The 19,712-nt window shown below is 34.8% G+C and overlaps 1 protein-coding gene, 1 long non-coding RNA gene and 1 pseudogene across 2 annotated transcripts; 1 reads left to right on the forward strand and 2 right to left on the reverse strand.

Moving 5' to 3' along the window:
- Positions 1 to 1,464: 1,464 nt before the first annotated feature.
- LOC110227088 lies at positions 1,465 to 3,435 on the reverse strand. The gene is made up of 2 exons (XR_002330887.1): positions 2,910 to 3,435; positions 1,465 to 2,557 (listed from the first exon to the last, which is right to left on the reverse strand). It is a non-coding gene; the product is annotated as an uncharacterized LOC110227088 (long non-coding RNA).
- Positions 3,436 to 9,874: 6,439 nt separating this feature from the next.
- Positions 9,875 to 11,139, reverse strand: LOC9310750 (annotated as a pseudogene).
- Positions 11,140 to 15,422: 4,283 nt separating this feature from the next.
- On the forward strand, positions 15,423 to 19,473 carry LOC9310751. Its single transcript, XM_021022340.1, has 4 exons — positions 15,423 to 18,295; positions 18,382 to 18,485; positions 18,592 to 18,661; positions 18,739 to 19,473. The coding sequence occupies exons 1-4, from the start codon at positions 15,542 to 15,544 to the stop codon at positions 19,417 to 19,419; spliced, it is 3,609 nt and encodes a 1,202-aa protein (XP_020877999.1). The 5' UTR covers positions 15,423 to 15,541; the 3' UTR covers positions 19,420 to 19,473.
- The last annotated feature ends 239 nt before the right edge of the window (positions 19,474 to 19,712 follow it).

Here is a 19,712-nt window from a genome sequence, read left to right on the forward strand (position 1 = left end):
ACAAAAAAGAGAAGAGGAGAAATAACGTGAGTTTGAGGAGTGTGAGATTGGTGATGTGGATTAATGACATGGATAATCAAATTTTTATTTATTATTTTTAATTAAAAACGAATTAAAAATTATTAATTAAAAAAAAACTAATGAAAGGTGTTAATTGTAATTACACAAATGCTCAAAACATATGAGTAATTTTTAGAAAATGTATGATATTCTAGTAATATTCGAACTTTTGGTTAACATCTGAGTAAATATTTCAACAAATAAACAAATCCACATTCCCACGTCACACTCATAAGATAGAAACACTTTCTCGATCACTTTGTTGAATATAAAAGGGTCACTAAACACTTTTAACCGATTCAGTTGCAGAAGAAGAGCAAAAAAACAGAGTCTTCTTCTTCTTCTTCTTCTTCTTCTTCTTCTTTCCAAGAATCTTATAGAAATCTTTATTTTCTTTGCTTCCTACGAATTGAATGACCATGCTGGCTACCATTGCACGAACGAGAGTGCAAGAATTCAAGCATGGATTTGTCTCTTTGCAAGTATGATCTTCGGGTTACTATCTGAATTTTCCCCAAGACTGGTCCTCCTTGATCGCAGCAGCAATACTCTTCTATCTCTACATTCTTGCACTGGATATTGAATTCGGAGTCGACAACGACATAGGATTCTCCGATGGGTTCAATTCACGGCCAAGCTCTGTCTTCATTGAAAATTCCAGTCTTGGTCATCCAATTTTCGTTTCCCATACTCATCATATACAAACATCTCTTGCCGGAACTATTTCCTCTCCCAGTTCAAGAAGAGTTTTTTGAGATTGAAGAAGAATTCTTTGATGCGGATGATGAATTTTTGGATGCGGATGAAGAAGAAGGGGCGATAACTATCGATGCAGATTACGAAGGGGATGATGAATCTGATCCCAACGGTGATATGAATGAACTATTCGAATTCACAGACGAGATTGAACAAGTCGAACCATTAATTGACAACGCCGTCGTCGCCGCAGAAATACCAGCCAACGCTGTCCCCGCCATATGAACCTCATTCTTTGGGCTCAATGCTTGTGCATAGTTTTTCTTCCGGGCCGAACCATAAAATTTCATGATTAGTTTGGGCCAATATTGAGCTCATATTCTTTTAATTCCTTTGTAAATAAGTCAGTGTTTTCAGATTGTAGTTTTTTTTCGCCAGATTGTAGAAAAATATCATAGACCAAAAATTATGATTTGAGAGAATTATGCTGTTTTTCAAAAAAGGCTTTGAGTTGTAACATTTTAATTCCAAAAATGCCAATGAATTTTAACTAGTTTGAACTATTAAGGGTACAATTTTATTTCTTTTAAATTTTTTATGAAAAAATTAATTAGTTGATAAAAATTAATCAATTAGTTGTTTAACAATATATATTGGGATTAATTACAACAATCTGTATGTAATATTTTTGTATAAAGAATATAGTTAAAAAAAAAAAAAAACTATTTTTATTTGGTAAGCCACAAGGGAAATTTGACGAACTGATGTTGGCTGTGTACAAATTTCTGTAGGATGTTTACAATTACTGAACTAATAGAGAAGTTGTATTTTGCAGTATCAGAGAACTTAGTAGAGAACTGGCGTTGGCTGGGTACAATCTTCTCTAGTCTTTTCCTGCTAAGCACTTGGCTTAAACGTTGACAAAGCTGCCCGCTCGTAGTTCTTCAAATAAAATGGTTTCACCTACTGGAAAGCAAAGAGGAAAATGATGTATTTCCAATTGAACAGAGTGCCTGAGTACGATTTTTCACTAATGCCTGCACAGAAATGATCAAACATCGAATGTGAAGCTGCCCCATGGAGGACACGTTCTCGAGAACCTCTCTTCATATCCCAAATGTACAAGACATCAATTGGATCTGATATTCTCAAAAGGGAGCCGGAAAGACATGCAATGTGGCCTCTTGTACCATCTCAAACCACTTTTGTAGGATAGTTTGGGTGCCCAGGAAACATGATTTCGACCCGCAAAGTCTCAAGAGAAGAAAGAGCAACAACACATGAATCATCCTGCAACAGATAGAGAGCAAGTGTTCCATTGTCGTTCTGTTCGAACTGTCTGATCTCGGGCTTGAAGCAGGAGAATCATTTTCTCAGAAATAGCCATGGACGGATGACACACACTGTCTACTGTCACTAAGAAAGCTTTGTAGTCTTGTAGATCATAATCTGTACTGCATTCCTGAATGAGAAATACCAGTTTCTGCACCAACCAAAGCCCTTGGGATCTAAACAAGAGCTTGAAATCCAATCAGCAAAATAGGAACCTTCTCCAAGAAATTTGCTTAAGTTCTTTTCCATTACTAAGAGAACCACAGTGAACCTTAACAGTTTTCTGTCAACAGATTAGGTATCGATATGAGAACACCCAAACCAAACGTATCGTCGGACTTTCTACAATGCCCACTACTGCTACTCTATACACACAGTACAGCATCAGTACAAGCACTGACCAATGCACAACAGTTAACAAATGGATCCGCATTACCAGTATCCGAACAATCTGATGTAAGTCCATTCCCTGAAACCATTGTAGGATCACAAACATCAAGATCCACTATAGGAGCAGTATGCCACATAACATAGCAATCGGTTTAACCTCCTGATGAATCAAAAGCTAACAAAAGATTACTAACAATGACATTTTCATTAATTTCAAGTTAGGTTTAAGAGAAATTTGAGCTTGATGAATTTGAAATTATCCTCACTATACTACATCTTAAGCACACCAATGTCCTAAGAGATCTATAACTTTGATCGTAAATCAAAGTTTTCACCAAAAACCTAAACTTTAAGAAGAAATTGAGAATGAAGAATCTGGAAATAGTTGGAGTTAGCTAAACGATTGAGCAAGTATGAGCAAAACGAGTTACCGAATTGAACTCGGACGACGACGAGATGCTCCACCAAATGATTGACCCATCGGATCCGCCAGTGTAGAGAGTTGGTGGATTGGTTAGAGCGGCTGTGGTGGTGAGTCGATGGGATGGAGGCGCTCGAGACCACAGGCAGGTGAACGAGTCAATCGATACAAAGCACCAACCGAGTCACTGGACGAGTCACGGTGAACAAAGGAAGAGGCGACGAAGTGGTAAAAACGACGTCGCATTAGTGATCACGGCAAATATATACTTTTTAAATCGGGAAATAAATACAGTAATTAATTTCTTGCATTAGTGTTCTGTATTATTTTTTTAATGAAAACTAGGTGATAGCCGCGGGAAAGAAAAAAATTACACATGATTGTAATATTGAAAAAACTAAAAACTTACTATTTAATATATTCAAAGAAAATCGTGAAGACTACAAACTTACTATTTTACACACTAAAAATCGTAACACTATATATATGACCAAAACATAAACAAACATTTAATCCATATCCGAATTTGTATTTGTTATATTTTTAATTTTGAATGCAAAAAGACCTAACATATTTATTAGAGATTTAGAAGCAATCGTTTTGATTTATAATATGTTATATTTGAACAGGAACTATCTAAATCGTAAAAATAAACATAACTAAAGTAAATAGCATATTTATTATTTCTTATTCACTCCACTTAATTAAACCAATCAAAATACAATAATATATCATGTAATACTATATTTAAAAATAAATCAAAATTAAAATCACAAAACAAAAATACTAAGGAAACAAAATCACTGTATGCTTTTAAATAAACAAGGTTAATTATATGTCAATTTGGGTTTATAAATATGAATTAGGGTTTAAATTTTACAATTAAACAAAATTATATGTCGGTTTGGGTCTATAAAAAAGTGATTAGGGTTTAAATTTTCAATTAAACCAAATTATATGTCGATTTGGGTTTATAAAAAGGCGATTAGGGTTTAGATTTTACAATTAAACGAAATTATATGTCAATTTGGGTTTATAAATGAGGTTTAGGGTTTAGATTTTACAATTAAGCAAAATGATATGTCAGTTTGGGTTTATATAAAAGTGGTTAAGGTTTAAATTTTATAATTAAATAAAATTATATGTCAGTTTGGATTTATAAAAGAGTGGTTAGGGTTTAGATTTTACAATTAAATGAAATTATATGTCGGTTTGGGTTTATAAAAGAATGGTTAGAGTTTACATTTAACAATTAATTCAATTTAGCGGATTTTAATGAATTAATTAATTTATTTATTTAGATAATAATAATAGTTTTAATTTATTTAATTAGATGATTTGGCAAATTTTAATTAGTTAATTAAGAGAGGGTGAATGAAAGAAGTTCACCCCTAGGAGTGAACCCAAAAATTGTTCATAACATGACAAATATCGTCTAACTCTAACCACATCCAAAATATTTGTTTTAAATATAACGATTGTTCAAAAAATAGAGCACATAAAACCAGGAACAAAAGATCAATATTTATTTCGTTTATATATAGAAGCAACAGAATATCCAAATTTATTTTTGATTGTTTGTATATTTACATCAAATTGTCTCAACTGATTTGGGTGGCGGCTAACATTTGCTTGATTATGATGTTTGCTAGGATTTTTGTTATTCTATGGTTCTTTCGAAATTTAATAGATTCTCTCCGGTTCTATCTCTCACTGTTCTTGGTAACTCGAGTTTGGTGTTACCAAGGTTGATCGTTTGCTCCTTGTCTCTCCAATTCAAATCTGATCAATATCTAATCCATTATGTACCTTCTATCTCGACGTATTTTGTCGCCTTATCTTCGACATCGTCATATTCGAAAGAGAGTATAAGAAATTTTTAGTGGTTATGTCTTGGCGGAATATGAAGTCTAATTAAGATTTATGATTTTCTTAGGAAGTGGTTCATCTCTATAAGAGGAATAGAGTATTAATGGTTCAATCGGTCAGAGCACCGCCCTGTCAAGGCGGAAGCTGCGGGTTCGAGCCGTGGGTATCTTCGACATGTCTCTTTCAATGGATTTTCAGGATATAGGATGGTTTGCTTTTAGTGTGATTGGCTAGTTTGTCAGGTTTAATCATTTTTCACCTATTTCAGCTTGACGTTTCTTCTACTATCGCTTTAGTCATGTTGCCTCGTAATATTAAGTTTTTTTGTTGAAGGATTTAGGCTCGGAGAAGATCTTTGTTTTCCTCCTACTGAAGTTTGTATGCTACCAAACGTTCTACCTTGATAATATTAATCAACTTCATGTGACAGAAAAGAAAACAAAAAACAAGAAATAAAGAAATGTCTAACTATATCTGGTGAAACTCTCATCTCTAATCCCCTAGTCAAATTTAGACTGATTATATTATTTTCATACATTAAACTTTAATGACAATATAAATTTAATTAAAACATTGAAAGGTAGCAGTAATATTTCATAAAATTTCTCTAGGATTTATTTTAATTCTTATATTTTGTACCTTTTCTTGCAAATACTACCATTTATCTTAGATTTTATCATATGTATATCAAATTTAATTTGTTGTATATGTATACCAAAAATTGTTGCCTTGAACACAAAGTAATGATATTTCCTTTTTGAGATATCAAATTATCGAAAATTCAACTTATATTATTATCTTTTCAAAAAAAAAAAAAGTTTTAGATATTTCCAATCATGATAGAGATAAATGGCAAATTTAACTATTATTTAAAAATTAAAAAATTTTAAATGTAAGGATTTGTTTTTTTTTTTGTTTTTACATTTCTTATGATGTTATGGAAAAGGTTTACAGTTTAAATGTTGTAATGATCTTGTTTTTATTTTATTTTTTTCTGTTTTTTCATATTCTTGTTTTTTAGGAACTCAAAAGGACAAATGAACTTCAAAAGATTATTTAAGATTGGCAGGTAACTATTTAAATCGTTTTTTAATAATTTTTGTAACTGTTCGCCAAATTTTATAAACTAGATTATGTAGGATTTTGATTTAAAACTTTTATCAATGCGAATTTTTGAGCATAAATATAATCATTTGAATTTTAAAAGATTTTAGTTTACTCATGTTCATTATCTTTCCAAAATAGTAAAACATTTCTCACATTTTTTACTATAATTTCTCTCGTTATCTTATATGATTTACTCGTCGTCTCTCAAAATATACTTTCTATGCACCTTATATTGGCTCACATATAATATATTCGACTATGAATTAGTTCTTAAGACACATCATATCTATTTTCTCCTTCATATCTTTCAATACTTAATTCTTTTTTATAAGTTGCATGATCTTTTTATTAAAGTGAACAACTTATAAAGTTTCTATTCATAAGGTTTAATTCGGGGAGATTTTATTCATAAGGTTTTTTAACCATGTTTTGGTGCATTTAAAATTGCTTTATAGACAACAAATCTCATATACTCATTCCTATTTATAAACATCGGATTCAGACGTCAAATTTTACACTCTATCTTGACCAATTGAAAAATACAAAATTCTCTTTTCACATATAAAATTCAGCGTATATTATGAATTTATGATTCTAAATAATATTCTTAGTGTTTATTTTTCTCAAATGTGTAACATACGAACTCATAAAAATTATTCTAATCTAAAAATACCTTTAATTTTTTTTTAAATATCATTGTTATTTCTAACTAAAAACTCTTCAATTTCCAGTTTCTAATTAAAAAAATATTCTAATTTCCAAAAAGCATTCTCAAATATTATTATTAGTTATTACACAGTTTTACTTTACAATTGGATTATTTTATTTTTATTTGTGATGTTTAGGATAGTTTTTTTTTTGTTGTATTACAAATCACGTTATTTTTTGTAATATATGTTAATTTCTTAAACAGTGATTAATATTAATTTTTCTCTTTAGTTATTCATTTTTTTTAAACACCATTTTTTAATTTAGAAAACATCAATACAATATAAAATTTTATTAATATACCTATTTATATTATATTAGAGTTATAAATAATAATATGTACTCAATCCTTGTTATTATTTAATCGGTATCATGAATTGATACTTAACATTAACAAATATATTCTCAAATTTTAAATTTGTATTTTTCAGAAATGAAGTACTTTTTATTTTAAGTAAAAACCTTTAAATTCAGTTTAAAAAATTTATTTTCTTTATTCTACTAAATAATTGTAACTCTTAAAAATGAGTGTTGTACCATTAAAATATATGATAAGTTTAATTTTTCCTATGTCTAACCATTTAAAAAATATTTACTCATTATATGTTAAGATATAATTAACTAATTTTATATTTATTTCACTATATAAATTTTTCATATTTTGTATTGTATATTTTTCACCTTTGTTATAGTATTAAATTGTTTTTTTTTATAAACTACTGTTTTTCTTTAGGTAAACATAATAATATAAAATGTGTGAATTAATTTTATTTTTAATTTGTTTGTTTCAAAATAAGATATGGAGCCTACAAAATGTAAAATATGATTACATGGATGCTAATGTTTCTTATTTTTCTTTATTCTAGTAAATAATTGTAACTCTTAAAAATGATTATATGTTAATTTTCTTTTTTCATATCTCTAATCATTTAGAAATATTTACTCATTAAATGTTAAGATATAATTATCTAATTTTATATTTATCCAATCTATATTCAAAATTTCAGATTTTGTGTTATAAATTTATTTTTCTTGTTTTAATATTTAATTTATTTTTGTAAATTATTGTTTTTGTTTAATGAAATATAATATTATAAGATAAATTACAAAATATGTTAATTAATTATAGTTTGATGTTTTTTGTTTTAATAAATAAAATATGTGGAACCCACACAAAATTAAAATATGATGACTTGGATGATGATGTGGACATCCTAGATGGAGAGATAACTCTCCCATTATATAGATAGATTACCTTTTCAGAGTGAGAGATATACGATCCAAAGATATTCTTGGAATGGAATAAATGCTGACGTTATTGCTGCACCAGTCGCCCAAAGAATAGGAATACCACCAACTTTTAGACATAAGATCTTTTTATTTTTACTTAAGAAATACCTGATATGAGATTAAAGTATCATGGTTTAATTGATATGAGATTTAAATGAAAATCTTAAGAATTAAAAAGATTTAACTAGTTGACAAAAAAAAAAGATTTAACTAGCAATTCTTCTGATAAATGAAAAAAATATTTAAATAGATTGAAAGCAATCTGCTTTTGAAAAAAACAGATTTTTAACTTACAATTTATCTGATAAATAGATTTACCTTAAAAAAGACCAAAAAAGTTTAAATTGAAAACATCAAAACCTTGAGTTCCATTATTTTGATAACTAGATCTAAAAAAATGTAGATAAGTTTTAGTAGAACGTAAAACTCTTTGCTACTTGAAAATGATAGCCTTAGTATTACTAGATTAAGGATACTTAAATGGAAAAATAGATTTAACTGAAATACTTTGCTTGGAAAGCATCATGGTTTTGAAGAAATCTATTTTTAACCATAGTGTAAATGAAAAAATAAAAAAAGTTAAACATGAAAGCACCAAAATCGCACTTACCGTAATTGTTTTGCTGGATTTAAAAAATGTTTGAAATTCTTTGCTATTTGAAAGTGATACTATTTGATTAGAAACATAATCCAAACAATAAAGGAAGAAAACGAACAAGGTGCTAATTTGTTTTTTTTTTAAAGTAATTGTAGTGTATTGCACTGTGTAGACAGTGGTATGCCTCGATGAGACTAGCCAATTACGAAGTCTCATATGCAAATTTTCCAACTTGTGATCAAATTATAGAAGGAATTGATAACAAGTATTTATCGATGGAACGCATGATCATCAATTAGGCACATGTTAAGACTTTGAAAACCTGCTGAAGAATGTGAAAGAAATGATCATCCATTACAACATGGTGCCCTCATCTGAAGATTTTGAAAACCTGCTGAGAGGCTTTTGGCCAATGGTGGGCTATTTGTTATATAGATGATTATTTATCCAAGCTATTATCGTTCAGATTTCAAGGTTAGTTTGTGTTTTTATTATAACTAGGGCGAAACCCGCGCTCCGCCGCGGAGTGTTTTTTTGAATTTATGTTTGTTAAGCTTTGAATATTAGCTGAATTTACATTTCAATATGAATTTTATAATTTTGTTTTATAAAATCCATTGTATAATATTAATTCTCATCAATAATGACTAAAAAAAGTTTAGTCTCTATATAAATATATACATAAATATATAAGCATCATTTTATATAAAAAATCTGGATTTTGGTTCAAGAACTAATCCCATGTCTAACAAAGACCTCCTGAGATGACCAAGAGATGACCAAAAAGAATATAACGAAACGTGAATTTTTTTTTGATGTGAATATATAATTCAATTCTTAGTGGGTTTTCCAAAAAAAAAAAAAGTTATCATCAATTAAAGGTCTTTGACGTCTGGACCTTTTGGGCTTTGAGTGATGTTTGTAAACCCATTGTACTTGTTATAGTTTGGAAAAAAAAGGAAACTTGTAAGAAAATAAAACAAAAAAACCGATGTCTCTCTCTTCTCTCTCTCCCTCACCTCCTCTTTATTCTCTGCTTCGGATCTCTATCTCTCTCTCTCTCCCTGATTAAACCTCTAAAATCAGGTAATTATTTCTTTTAGTCATCATCATAATCGGTGATTTCAATCTCCGATTGTTGTTTTTTTCGTTTATCTTGCAGGGAGTTTTTTGGTTTCAGATTCTCTGAAAAATTAGCAAAGTCTTTGTTTTTTGTTTTCTGCTGTTTGCATAGTTCCCATTGAAGCTTTTTCTCACAATCTTAATGTTCTTAAGGTTAGAGTTTTGTTGCTGTTTTTTTTTTTTTTATTTTGCATTGGTCCATTGCTCAACAAATTTTCAAAACAGAAGACCAGAAATAATAATTAAACAGCATTATGCAAAAACTAAAAGTTGCAGTTAGATTTCGAAACATAACAAACTTTAGCAATTTCGGATGTGTCGGTTATAGCATCGGTACTTCTAAAGCACATTTTGAGATTATTCCTTTGCATAAATATAATAGCCTCTATTGGCCTGATATCAAAGAGGTGTTACTAACTTACTATCCTCAGTTCTTTCAGAACAGCAGAAGTGTGATAAGGAAATAAAATTTACCTGAGACCAGCTGCAGAACTTTGTAGACTAAGAAGCTTGCCATCGCTTAGTTGATGGTTACCATCTGCGCGCATTCCCTATGCTTAGAACAAGTTCTCAATCATTGATTTTTGAAACAGAGAGGATTTTGATGCAACAAATAAAAAACAATTACCAGGCACCCTCCATATAACCCTCTTCCTAATCTGATCTTGAAAGCTTTATTCAGCTTTAGCAGTTTCTTCGCATCAATAAGACGAGATGAAAAATACGTAAGCAATGAGATCCGCCGAACTTATTTTTAACAACTGCAACAGAGAGACATAGAGTAGTTTATTGAGGAAAGGTTTAAGGACATGCTCAGATTCAAGAAGAGTTTAATGACCACAAGGAAACAATGTGAATGAATAGACAAAGTATCCAAAAAGAATCGAAATAAAGCATCAAACCTGTTCATACATGTAAGGATTAGTAATACAATTGATCCTTAAGCGCCAATCCTTAAGACCAAAGCTGAAAGCTTTGATATATGGTAACATCCGACGTCGAAGATCGATATCCTCAATGTAATCAAGAACCGATTCAACCCGAGTTTTGTCTTCTACACTTAGCATACTGAGAGCTTTTACCTATGCAATAGATAAAAACATAAGATCTTTAGTATATTACTAATCAAAGCAGTGTCACATTACACATAATCATTTTCCTTACTAACCTCGGAAGATCTTTGATCTATGAGTTTACTGGAGAAATACTTATACACAGCCTTTGAGCTACTGGTTCCAGTATCAACATAAATCTTAAGCCTCTTCTTTTGTTGTTCCTTTATTGAGCAAATCCTTGTCTACGCCGAGTTCCGGTGATAAAAGCATATGATCCTAAACGCAAAAGAAACTCGGCCGACACGATTGGCCAGGAGCAGAGGCATAAGCACCGGAGGTTTCACAATTGGAAGAGACTGTACGGCGAGTCAACCACGATTACACGGTGGAAAGATCGGACGCCGGCGGTGGAGTTATTCTCGGAAGCTTACCTACTACGTTTTTAAAATCCAAGGGCTTTTAGATTTTTTTTGTATTCTAAGTGGACTATTAAGTGGGCTATTACTTTGGTTGGACCAAAACAAATGATTGTTTTGAAATTTAATCAGAAAAAGTGATGTGGAAAAATAGAATAATATTATTGGAAGATAAATTTGAGTTGTATTATTTGATATGTTTTGATTGGGTATCGATTTTACTGAGGTATCACCTCCAGAACACTCCAAAAACTGAGGTGTCAACACTGTAGAGACTTTTGTTGTTTTGATTGTATTGATTGAAAAATATTTGATCTATTTTGAGTTTTATATAATTTTTAGTAATTGAAAAATAATTTTTTTTTCAGGGTATTCTTGCTCCAGAGTCCAGACAATATTGAACGAGACAAAATGGTCTACGACGTCGTTTACCATTTTGGTTCTTCCTTGTTCTCTCACCCCGACTCGTTCACTGACTCGGTTGGTGCTTGATTCGTGCCGATGAAGTGCCGATCCGTGGCCTGCCTCTGGTCTCGAGCTCCTCCATCTCATCGAGTCACCGCCACAGCCTCTCTAACAAATCCACCGACTCTCTATATTTTAAAATTTAAAATCCGCCGAAATACTGTTATATTTTTTAAAATTTTTGTTTTGTTACATAAATTATGTAATTTTGTTAGTACAAACAATATTTAAATTATGTAATTTTGTTACAAACATTTTTTTTTTGTTTTAGTGGTTACATACATGGTTTAATCTATCAAAACATGTATTATAACTTAAAAGTTATGAAGATTTTTAATTATTTGTTTGTATCGTTTTTGATTTTGATACATAAATACTATTACTTTCTTATAAAAAAATTTAAATTAAATGATTATACAAACTCAAATCTTGATACAGTATATAATAATCGAGTAAAATCTTCTTTTAGTTGTTTAATGAGATCAATGATATATATGGAAAATGTACTCAAAACAGGAAAATCTTATATTATATATTAAGATTTTTAGAAATTATCTCAAGATTTGCATGTATCTCATAAATCTTTTTTTTTTTTAACTGAATGGCTTAACTTAAAAATCAACTAGAGATAATATCTCATTCCACTCCCTATATATAGAGATCTATTGGTGTGAGCAATAATCACAAATATATAATTTCTTTTTTTCCAAAGCAAGTAACTATTTCAAAATTTTGGGAATATCTTAGCTCACGTCATGATGCTAGAGTTTAATTTTGTTTTTGGGCAAAGATGCTAGAGTTTAAATAGAACCTCATCATCTTCATAGAGTTTAAATAGAACCTCATCGAACCCGATCGGGTCTTGAAGCATCGGAAAACGCTGCCTTCCTTCTCCATAGCTGCAAAGGAAGAAAAGTTGTAAAAAATCAGAATCTGAATAGAGACAAAAACTTTTAAGACTGTGTGAATCACCAAACCTGAAAGCGATTTGACTTGAGGGACAAGAGCAGGCTTTAACCTCGAGGAAGCATCTCGGGATTCAGAATCTCCCTTTTTGGGAGATGCGCTCCGGGCAGTCTTTTCACTGTCAGGATGGGAAGAGGAAGACATATCAACCGGTCGTGGAGGACCCATTGGTTCAGTAGGGGGAGATGATCGAGGTGAACGGTCAGTCTGGGCCCTTGACTTTTCCCTTCGCGGAGAAGAATCACTACGAGAGGACTTGTCTCTCTTCCGGCGAACCAAGTTCTTAATTGGTTCGTTGCTAAAATCATCTCGGGGAGGATGAGGTGAATCACGGCGAGGAGATCGGTCCCTCCGAGGAGAACGTGAATCATGACGATTGCGACGAGGAGTTAACCTGAAAGAAGCAACGGATCTGGCTCCTTCGGTGCTGCCATCATCAACCAGCAAGGTCTTACTGTAGTCCTTCTTGTCTATGGAAGTCGCGAGAAACTTTTTCTTCTCCTCGCAAGCCTCAGCCATTGGCTTGGAAAGCATCTTACGCTTGGCCGCAAGGGCCCGAGATGACATCCCCTAAGTTGAGGAAGGAGGCGGAAGTTGGTGAAGATGACCTGGTGGAGTCATCCTGAGTCTGTGGTTAGCTTCTAGGAATCGTTCAAGAGTGAAAGAATTCCAAAGGATTTCCCCTTCAAGAATTATTTGACGAATTCGATGAACTCTTCAGATGGGACAGTGGAACCGACGAAAGCTGCGAAATGAAACAACGGTGTTAGTCAATAAAGATAAAGAAACAACCGGGAAAGATACGGGCGACCTAATCTCTACCAGGTTTCGCGGACAACTTCGAAGGGAGAAAATCTGCAAGATTTCCAATCGAAGCGGGAGTTTTCTTAATCAGAAACCAAGGATGATGCCAATTTTCATCCTTGTTCGGAAGATGCGAAATGATGTTCCTGTTGGCGTTAGGATATGCTGAGAAATACCCCGTTTTCTTCGATGAACTTCTCACACTTAGAAGCTCATTTAGTTCAGTGACTACGATAACGTATCCGGCCTCCGTCGCGATTGTTATAATTCCAAGAACAGTACGAAGAAGATTGGGGGTTAATTGAGGAAGAACGATTTCAAGAGCTGCTAGGTATCGAACTAGGGCTTCGGGAAGAGGAAAAGTCAGCCCGCAACCTTTAAAATAGATCTCATATACACAGAAATAGCCGTCGCGATGGTTTTCTGGGGACTCCGTAGGATCAGCTATCTGCGCCTCCGCCATAATTCCCGGTGGGATTCGGCAGAGCTCCTTCAATCGTTCGAGGGACTGAAGGGTGCAGGTGGATCTATAGTGCGGACCGGCAATATCATTAGAGCGGGTGCACTCGTCATTGCTAGAACGCCTCTCATCAAAAGACGGAGATTCGGGTCTATCGGAATCGGAAGTCATTGGGAAGAATGAAAAATTCAAGTTTCGGGAAAAAGAAGAATTTGGAGAGAGAAGTAGAAGGAGTTTTTAACCACAAAGATCAAGTGTAAAAGTAATAATGAAAAAGAAGGTTACCTCACGCAAGCTAGGTGATAATGATGGAACCGTCTTGGAAATCGTGGAAGAAGTGGGAAGGTTTTTCCCGCTTTAATAGTAAATAAACGATATGCGGTCATAATGGCGACAGATGTCACGCGACTAAATATGGGTAGCACCGAAATTAAAGGACTGATGGGATCTTGGCGGGAAAATCAGAAGATTCCTCGGAACGCAATCTTTGGTCATTAAAGCATTTAAAGTCCTCCGAATTGGAATAGCACTTCGAAGAACTTGGGGGGATAATTGTTGGTGTCAGATCCCGCACCAGAAGTCCGAGACCAACCAAAGATTGCCACGTAGTCAAGATAAAGACCCATAAAGGATAAAGCCCGTCGGATCCGTGAGCCAAGGGAACAGTCGAAGTGAGCATCGCCACAAGGAGGATCCGAAGTGACTGCATTTCGGCATGAGTCGTGGCATCGAAATCACGGTTGAATCGGTTTAAAGACATTTGGGCCAAAAGGCGGGGCCCATGAAGATCAGAGTCAATTCAAATTCAAACGTTGAGGCATTAAAACCGAAGATCAAAACGGACATATTTAAGAGAGAATAATTATACTTAATTATTCATTTTAATGACGGTTTCCTATGTATAAATACAAAGGCCAATGGCCATGTAAGGGGGGGCTTCCTCTCAAGAAAAAAAGACTATACCAATTTCCGTAGCAATTTACAAGCTTTTACATATTCATTTTTGTCCTTCAAGAGTAGTCTTTCCCACTTAATAAAAATACTTGAGTGTGTGAATCCGACATCCACAGTCACCTTTCATTTTTTTATTGTTACTTGAACGACACCAACTGAACCGAAAATAGAACCATAGACTCCGCCAGAATCGAAAACCGCTCCACCTTGGCTTTACCCTTCACGGAATTAAAAACCCACTTCGTTTTAACTTTGTTATGTCAAGTTTATGTGATGAACTCTTGGCCGGAATTTCACCGGAAATGGTTGACGAAGAAGAGAGAGGGAGAGCGAGGAAGATGAGAGATTAAAAAAAAAACAAATAAATAAAGAAGGATAGTAGAGTAATCTTCTTAGATTTACTACTGTAGAAATAGTACCTATTTTACTCACCTAATTATACATTCGTCTGAGCATAGTTTGTGATATTTCCCAAAATAGAATAATATTATTGGAAGACAAATTTGAGTTGTATTATTCGATATGTTTTGATTGGGTATCGATTTTACTGAGGTATCACCTCCAGAACACTCCAAAAAGCTGAGGTGTCAACACTGTAGAGACTTTTGTTGTTTTTATTGTATTGATCGAAAAATATTTGATCTATTTTGAGTTTTATATAATTTTTAGTAATTGAAAAATAATTTTTTTTTCAGGGTATTCTTGCTCCAGAGTCCAGACAATATTGAACGAGACAAAATGGTCTACGACGTCGTTTACCATTTTGGTTCTTCCTTGTTCTCTCACCCCGACTCGTTCACTGACTCGGTTGGTGCTTGATTCGTGCCGATGAAGTGCCGATCCGTGGCCTGCCTCTGGTCTCGAGCTCCTCCATCTCATCGAGTCACCGCCACAGCCTCTCTAACAAATCCACCGACTCTCTATACCGGTGGATCCGATGGGTCAATCATCTGGTGGAGCATCTCGTCTTCTTCCGAGTCCAATTCGGTAACTCGTCTCTCGTCTTCCGAGATTAAGCCGATTGCTATGTTGTGTGGCCATACTGCACCAATAGTGGATCTTGCCGTTTGTGATCCTACTACGGTTTCAGGGAACGGAGTTACATCAGATTGTTCGGATAATGGTAACGCGGATCCGTTTGTTAACTGTTGTGCATTGATCAGTGCTTGTTCTGATGGTGTATTGTGTGTATGGAGTAGAAGTAGTGGTCATTGTAGGCGGCGTAGAAAGTTACCTCCTTGGGTTGGAAGTCCGTCGATTTTGTGTACTTTGCCATCAGAGCCTAGATATGTATGTGTTGGGTGTTCTTATATTGATACTCAATCTGTTGATACTGTTGATGGGGCTGAGACTTTAGCAGATACTGATTTTCAGAACAGGAAACCGTCGAGGTGTACTGTGGTGGTTGTTGATACTTATACTCTTACGATTGTTCATACAGTTTTCCATGGGAATTTGTCTATTGGTTATTTGAATTTTATGGGTGTGGTGCAATTGGAGGAGCAGGAATCGTTGCTCATGGCGGATTCGTTTGGTAGGTTGCAGTTGGTTCCTGTGTCAGAGAACTCTGAGAAGGGTGAAGATGTATCTGAATCGAGCAAAGGCTCTGTTGTGTCTAGGAACTGGTTAAATGAAGGGGAAATAGCTGTATCAGTGATAACCCGAGGGAATCTTGTTGCTTTTTTCTCAAAGAATAGGTGTGTCTTTTGGTTGTTGAATCGCGAGGAGGCAATAGGAGAGATATCTTTTGTTGATGATTCGCTTTGTTCTGAAAATCATTCTCCAAATTTTCATTTCAAAGAAGCAATGATACTTTACTCTAGTACATCAACTATCGAAGGTGATAAAGATGATAGAATTTCCGAAACTTTTGTGCTGTGGGATGATAATGGTTCTGCTGTGCTGTTTGTTATGTCATATATAGATGGAGATTTTACGTATAAAAACCTCGGTGAGATTGTTACTCCCCCTGATAAGCATTCCGTGAAATCAACGTTTTGTTTTGTACAGTTGAGGCAGTATCTTCTTCGCGTTGAGTCTACCTGTTGTGATGTTGAACAACCTTCTCAATGGAGGCCCCATATAACTGTCTGGTCACTATGCCTAGGAGGAATAGGTAGTGAAAAAGAACTTCAGCGCAAATTGCTTGGAGAAGGCTCCTATTTTGCTGATTGGATTTCAAGCTGTTGTTTAGATACCACGGGCTCCATTAGTGCAGAAACCGGTATTTCCCATTTAGGAAGTCAATGCAGTACCGAAAATGGTCTACAAAGCTTTGTTAGTGACAATAGACAGTGCGTGTCATCGTCCATGGTTATTTCTGAGAACATGTATGTCCCATATGCTGTTGTCTATGGTTTCTTTAGTGGTGAGATAGAAATTGCAAAGTTTGATTTTCTTCATGGACTTGATTCTCCTGCTTCAAGCCCGAGATCTGACACTGATTCATTCGTCTCTAGAAAGCGTCTATTGGGACATACAGGATCTGTTCTATGCTTAGCAGCGCATCGAATGTTTGGGGATGCAAATGGATGTGGTTCTTCTCATGTTTTGATCTCGGGAAGTATGGACTGTACCATCCGCATTTGGGATCTCGAAAGTGGAAATGTAATCATGATCATGCATCATCATGTTGCTCCGGTGCGCCAGATCATTCTAGCCCCAGCTCGAACAGAACGCCCATGGAGCAATTGCTTTCTATCTGTTGGGGATGATTCATGTGTTGCTCTTTCTTCTCTTGAGACTTTGCGTGTTGAAAGGATGTTTCCTGGGCACCCAAACTATCCTACAAAAGTCGTATGGGATGGTACAAGAGGCTACATTGCATGTCTTTTCCGCTCCCTTTCGAGAAAATCAGATCCAATTGATGTCTTGTACATTTGGGATGCGAAGACAGGTGCTCGGGAACGTGTCCTCAATGGGGCAGCTTCACATTCGATGTTTGATCATTTCTGTGCAGGCATTAGTGAGAAATCTTATTCTGGCACTGTGTTAAATGGAAATACGTCAGTTTCTTCTTTGCTTTTCCCAGTAGACGAAGAGAGGAAACCATTTTATTTGAAGAACTATGAGCGAGCAGCCTCTTTGTCAACATCTAAGCCAAGTGCTTCGCAGGAAAAGGCTAGAGAAGAGAGTTCTATTGCTTCGTCTTTTCTCCAAAGCATCAGATACCCTCCCATCAAATGCACTTGCCCATTCCCTGGAATATCTACTCTGATTTTCGATCTTTCGTCTTTAGCAGTTTCTTGTCAAACACATGAAGACTCTGATATGCATAAGATGCTAGAAGAGAAGAGTGATAAGCCAACTGCTCAGCAGAAGACTTCAAATGACAAGTCTCCTGTCCAGAAGACTCTTGATAACCCTGCAGAAGTTGTTGACATGGACAAGGCAATTGGGGAATATCTAATTCGATTTAGTTTATCCTTTCTGCATTTGTGGGGTATAGATTCTGAACTCGATCAAATGCTAGTAGCACATCTAAAGCTAAAAAGACCAGAGAGTTTTATTGTAACCTCCGGTTTGCAGGGGGACAAAGGGTCTTTGAAATTAGCATTCCCCGGTTTGAATGCAACACTTGAGGTATTCTTGATGACCTCTATTGATGTCACAACCGCACATATTTCAACAATATCCTTCTTTCTCTGGGATTTCATAAAACGTTCCAGCTCTGGAAATCATCTTCGGAGTTTTCTGCGTTGAGGTCAGTGATGATGGTGTCGCTTGCTCAATGCATGATAAGTCTGTCACATTCCACTGCCACATATAGCAGGTACAGCATGTGATTCTGGACCATCTCGCTACTTGCAAAAACATTTATGTACATGTTTTATTCTCACATGTGTAAACTAATTTTGTTTTTTTTTTTTCACTTACAGCAACTTGGCAGCATTCTACAAACGAAATCTGGATGAGAAATATCCAGATCTGAAGCCACCATTACTTCAGGTGAGTTCTTTGGCTATTTGCACCAGATGTTATGTGGGTTGAGGTGACATTCTTAATTTCTTTTTATTTTATTGTAGCTTTTGGTAACTTTCTGGCAAGATAAAAGCGAACAAGTTCGTATGGCTGCTCGGTCATTATTCCACCACACTGCTTCTTTGGAAATACCTCTTCCATTATGCAGTGATCACGCATCTGAACATGCAAAACTGGTGATATCCCTGTCTGGAATCAGTCTGAACGAACCTAAAGTTCTTAGCACAGGGGAAGAATATCCCACAAACAGTGTGGACTCTGAGCATATCCATCAAGCTCAACGGCTTTCTCAGGCTGAGGAGTCAGAACTACTCTCCTGGCTTGAATCTTTTGAAATGCAAGACTGGATTTCTTGCATTGGGGGAACAAATCAGGACGCAATGGCGGCTCACATCATTGTTGCGGCTGCCTTATCAATCTGGTACCCAAGTCTAGTAAAACCTGGTCTAGCCATGCTAGTCGTCCACAAATTGTTGAACCTGGTTATGGCCATGAGTGAGAAATACAGCTCGACTGCTGCGGAGCTTCTCTCAGAAGGAATGGAGACTACATGGAAAACATGGATCGGACCTGACATTCCTCGGATAGTTTCAGACATATTTTTCCAAAAAGAGTGTCAATTCCTCAATAGGAGCACATCAAGCTGTACCATCGTCTATAAAGGAGACTCTGGTCGAAATTCTTCTTCCAAGTTTAGCCATGGCGGATGTCCTTGGCTTTCTTAGCATTAATAGAGAGCCAAATATGGTCTACCGCTTCCGATTCTCCTGTTCATGTAGTATCTCTCAGAACTCTCATCAGAGTAATCCGTGCTGCTCCGAGAAATCTGGTGCTGCATCTTGAGAAGGTTTGTCGCATCTGTTTTTACAATTCAGTGAGGAGAGGTGAGATTTGAATAAACAAGACATTTTGTCTGTTATATGTTGTAACATAGTTCAGAAAATCTTGCAGGTAGTTAATTTTGTTCTTCAAACAATGGACCCAAGCAAACACTGTCATGCGTAAAACTTGCCTGCAA

This window comes from Arabidopsis lyrata (genome assembly GCF_000004255.2).
Source record: "Arabidopsis lyrata subsp. lyrata unplaced genomic scaffold ARALYscaffold_6, whole genome shotgun sequence".
NCBI classification, from domain to species: Eukaryota; Viridiplantae; Streptophyta; class Magnoliopsida; order Brassicales; family Brassicaceae; genus Arabidopsis; species Arabidopsis lyrata.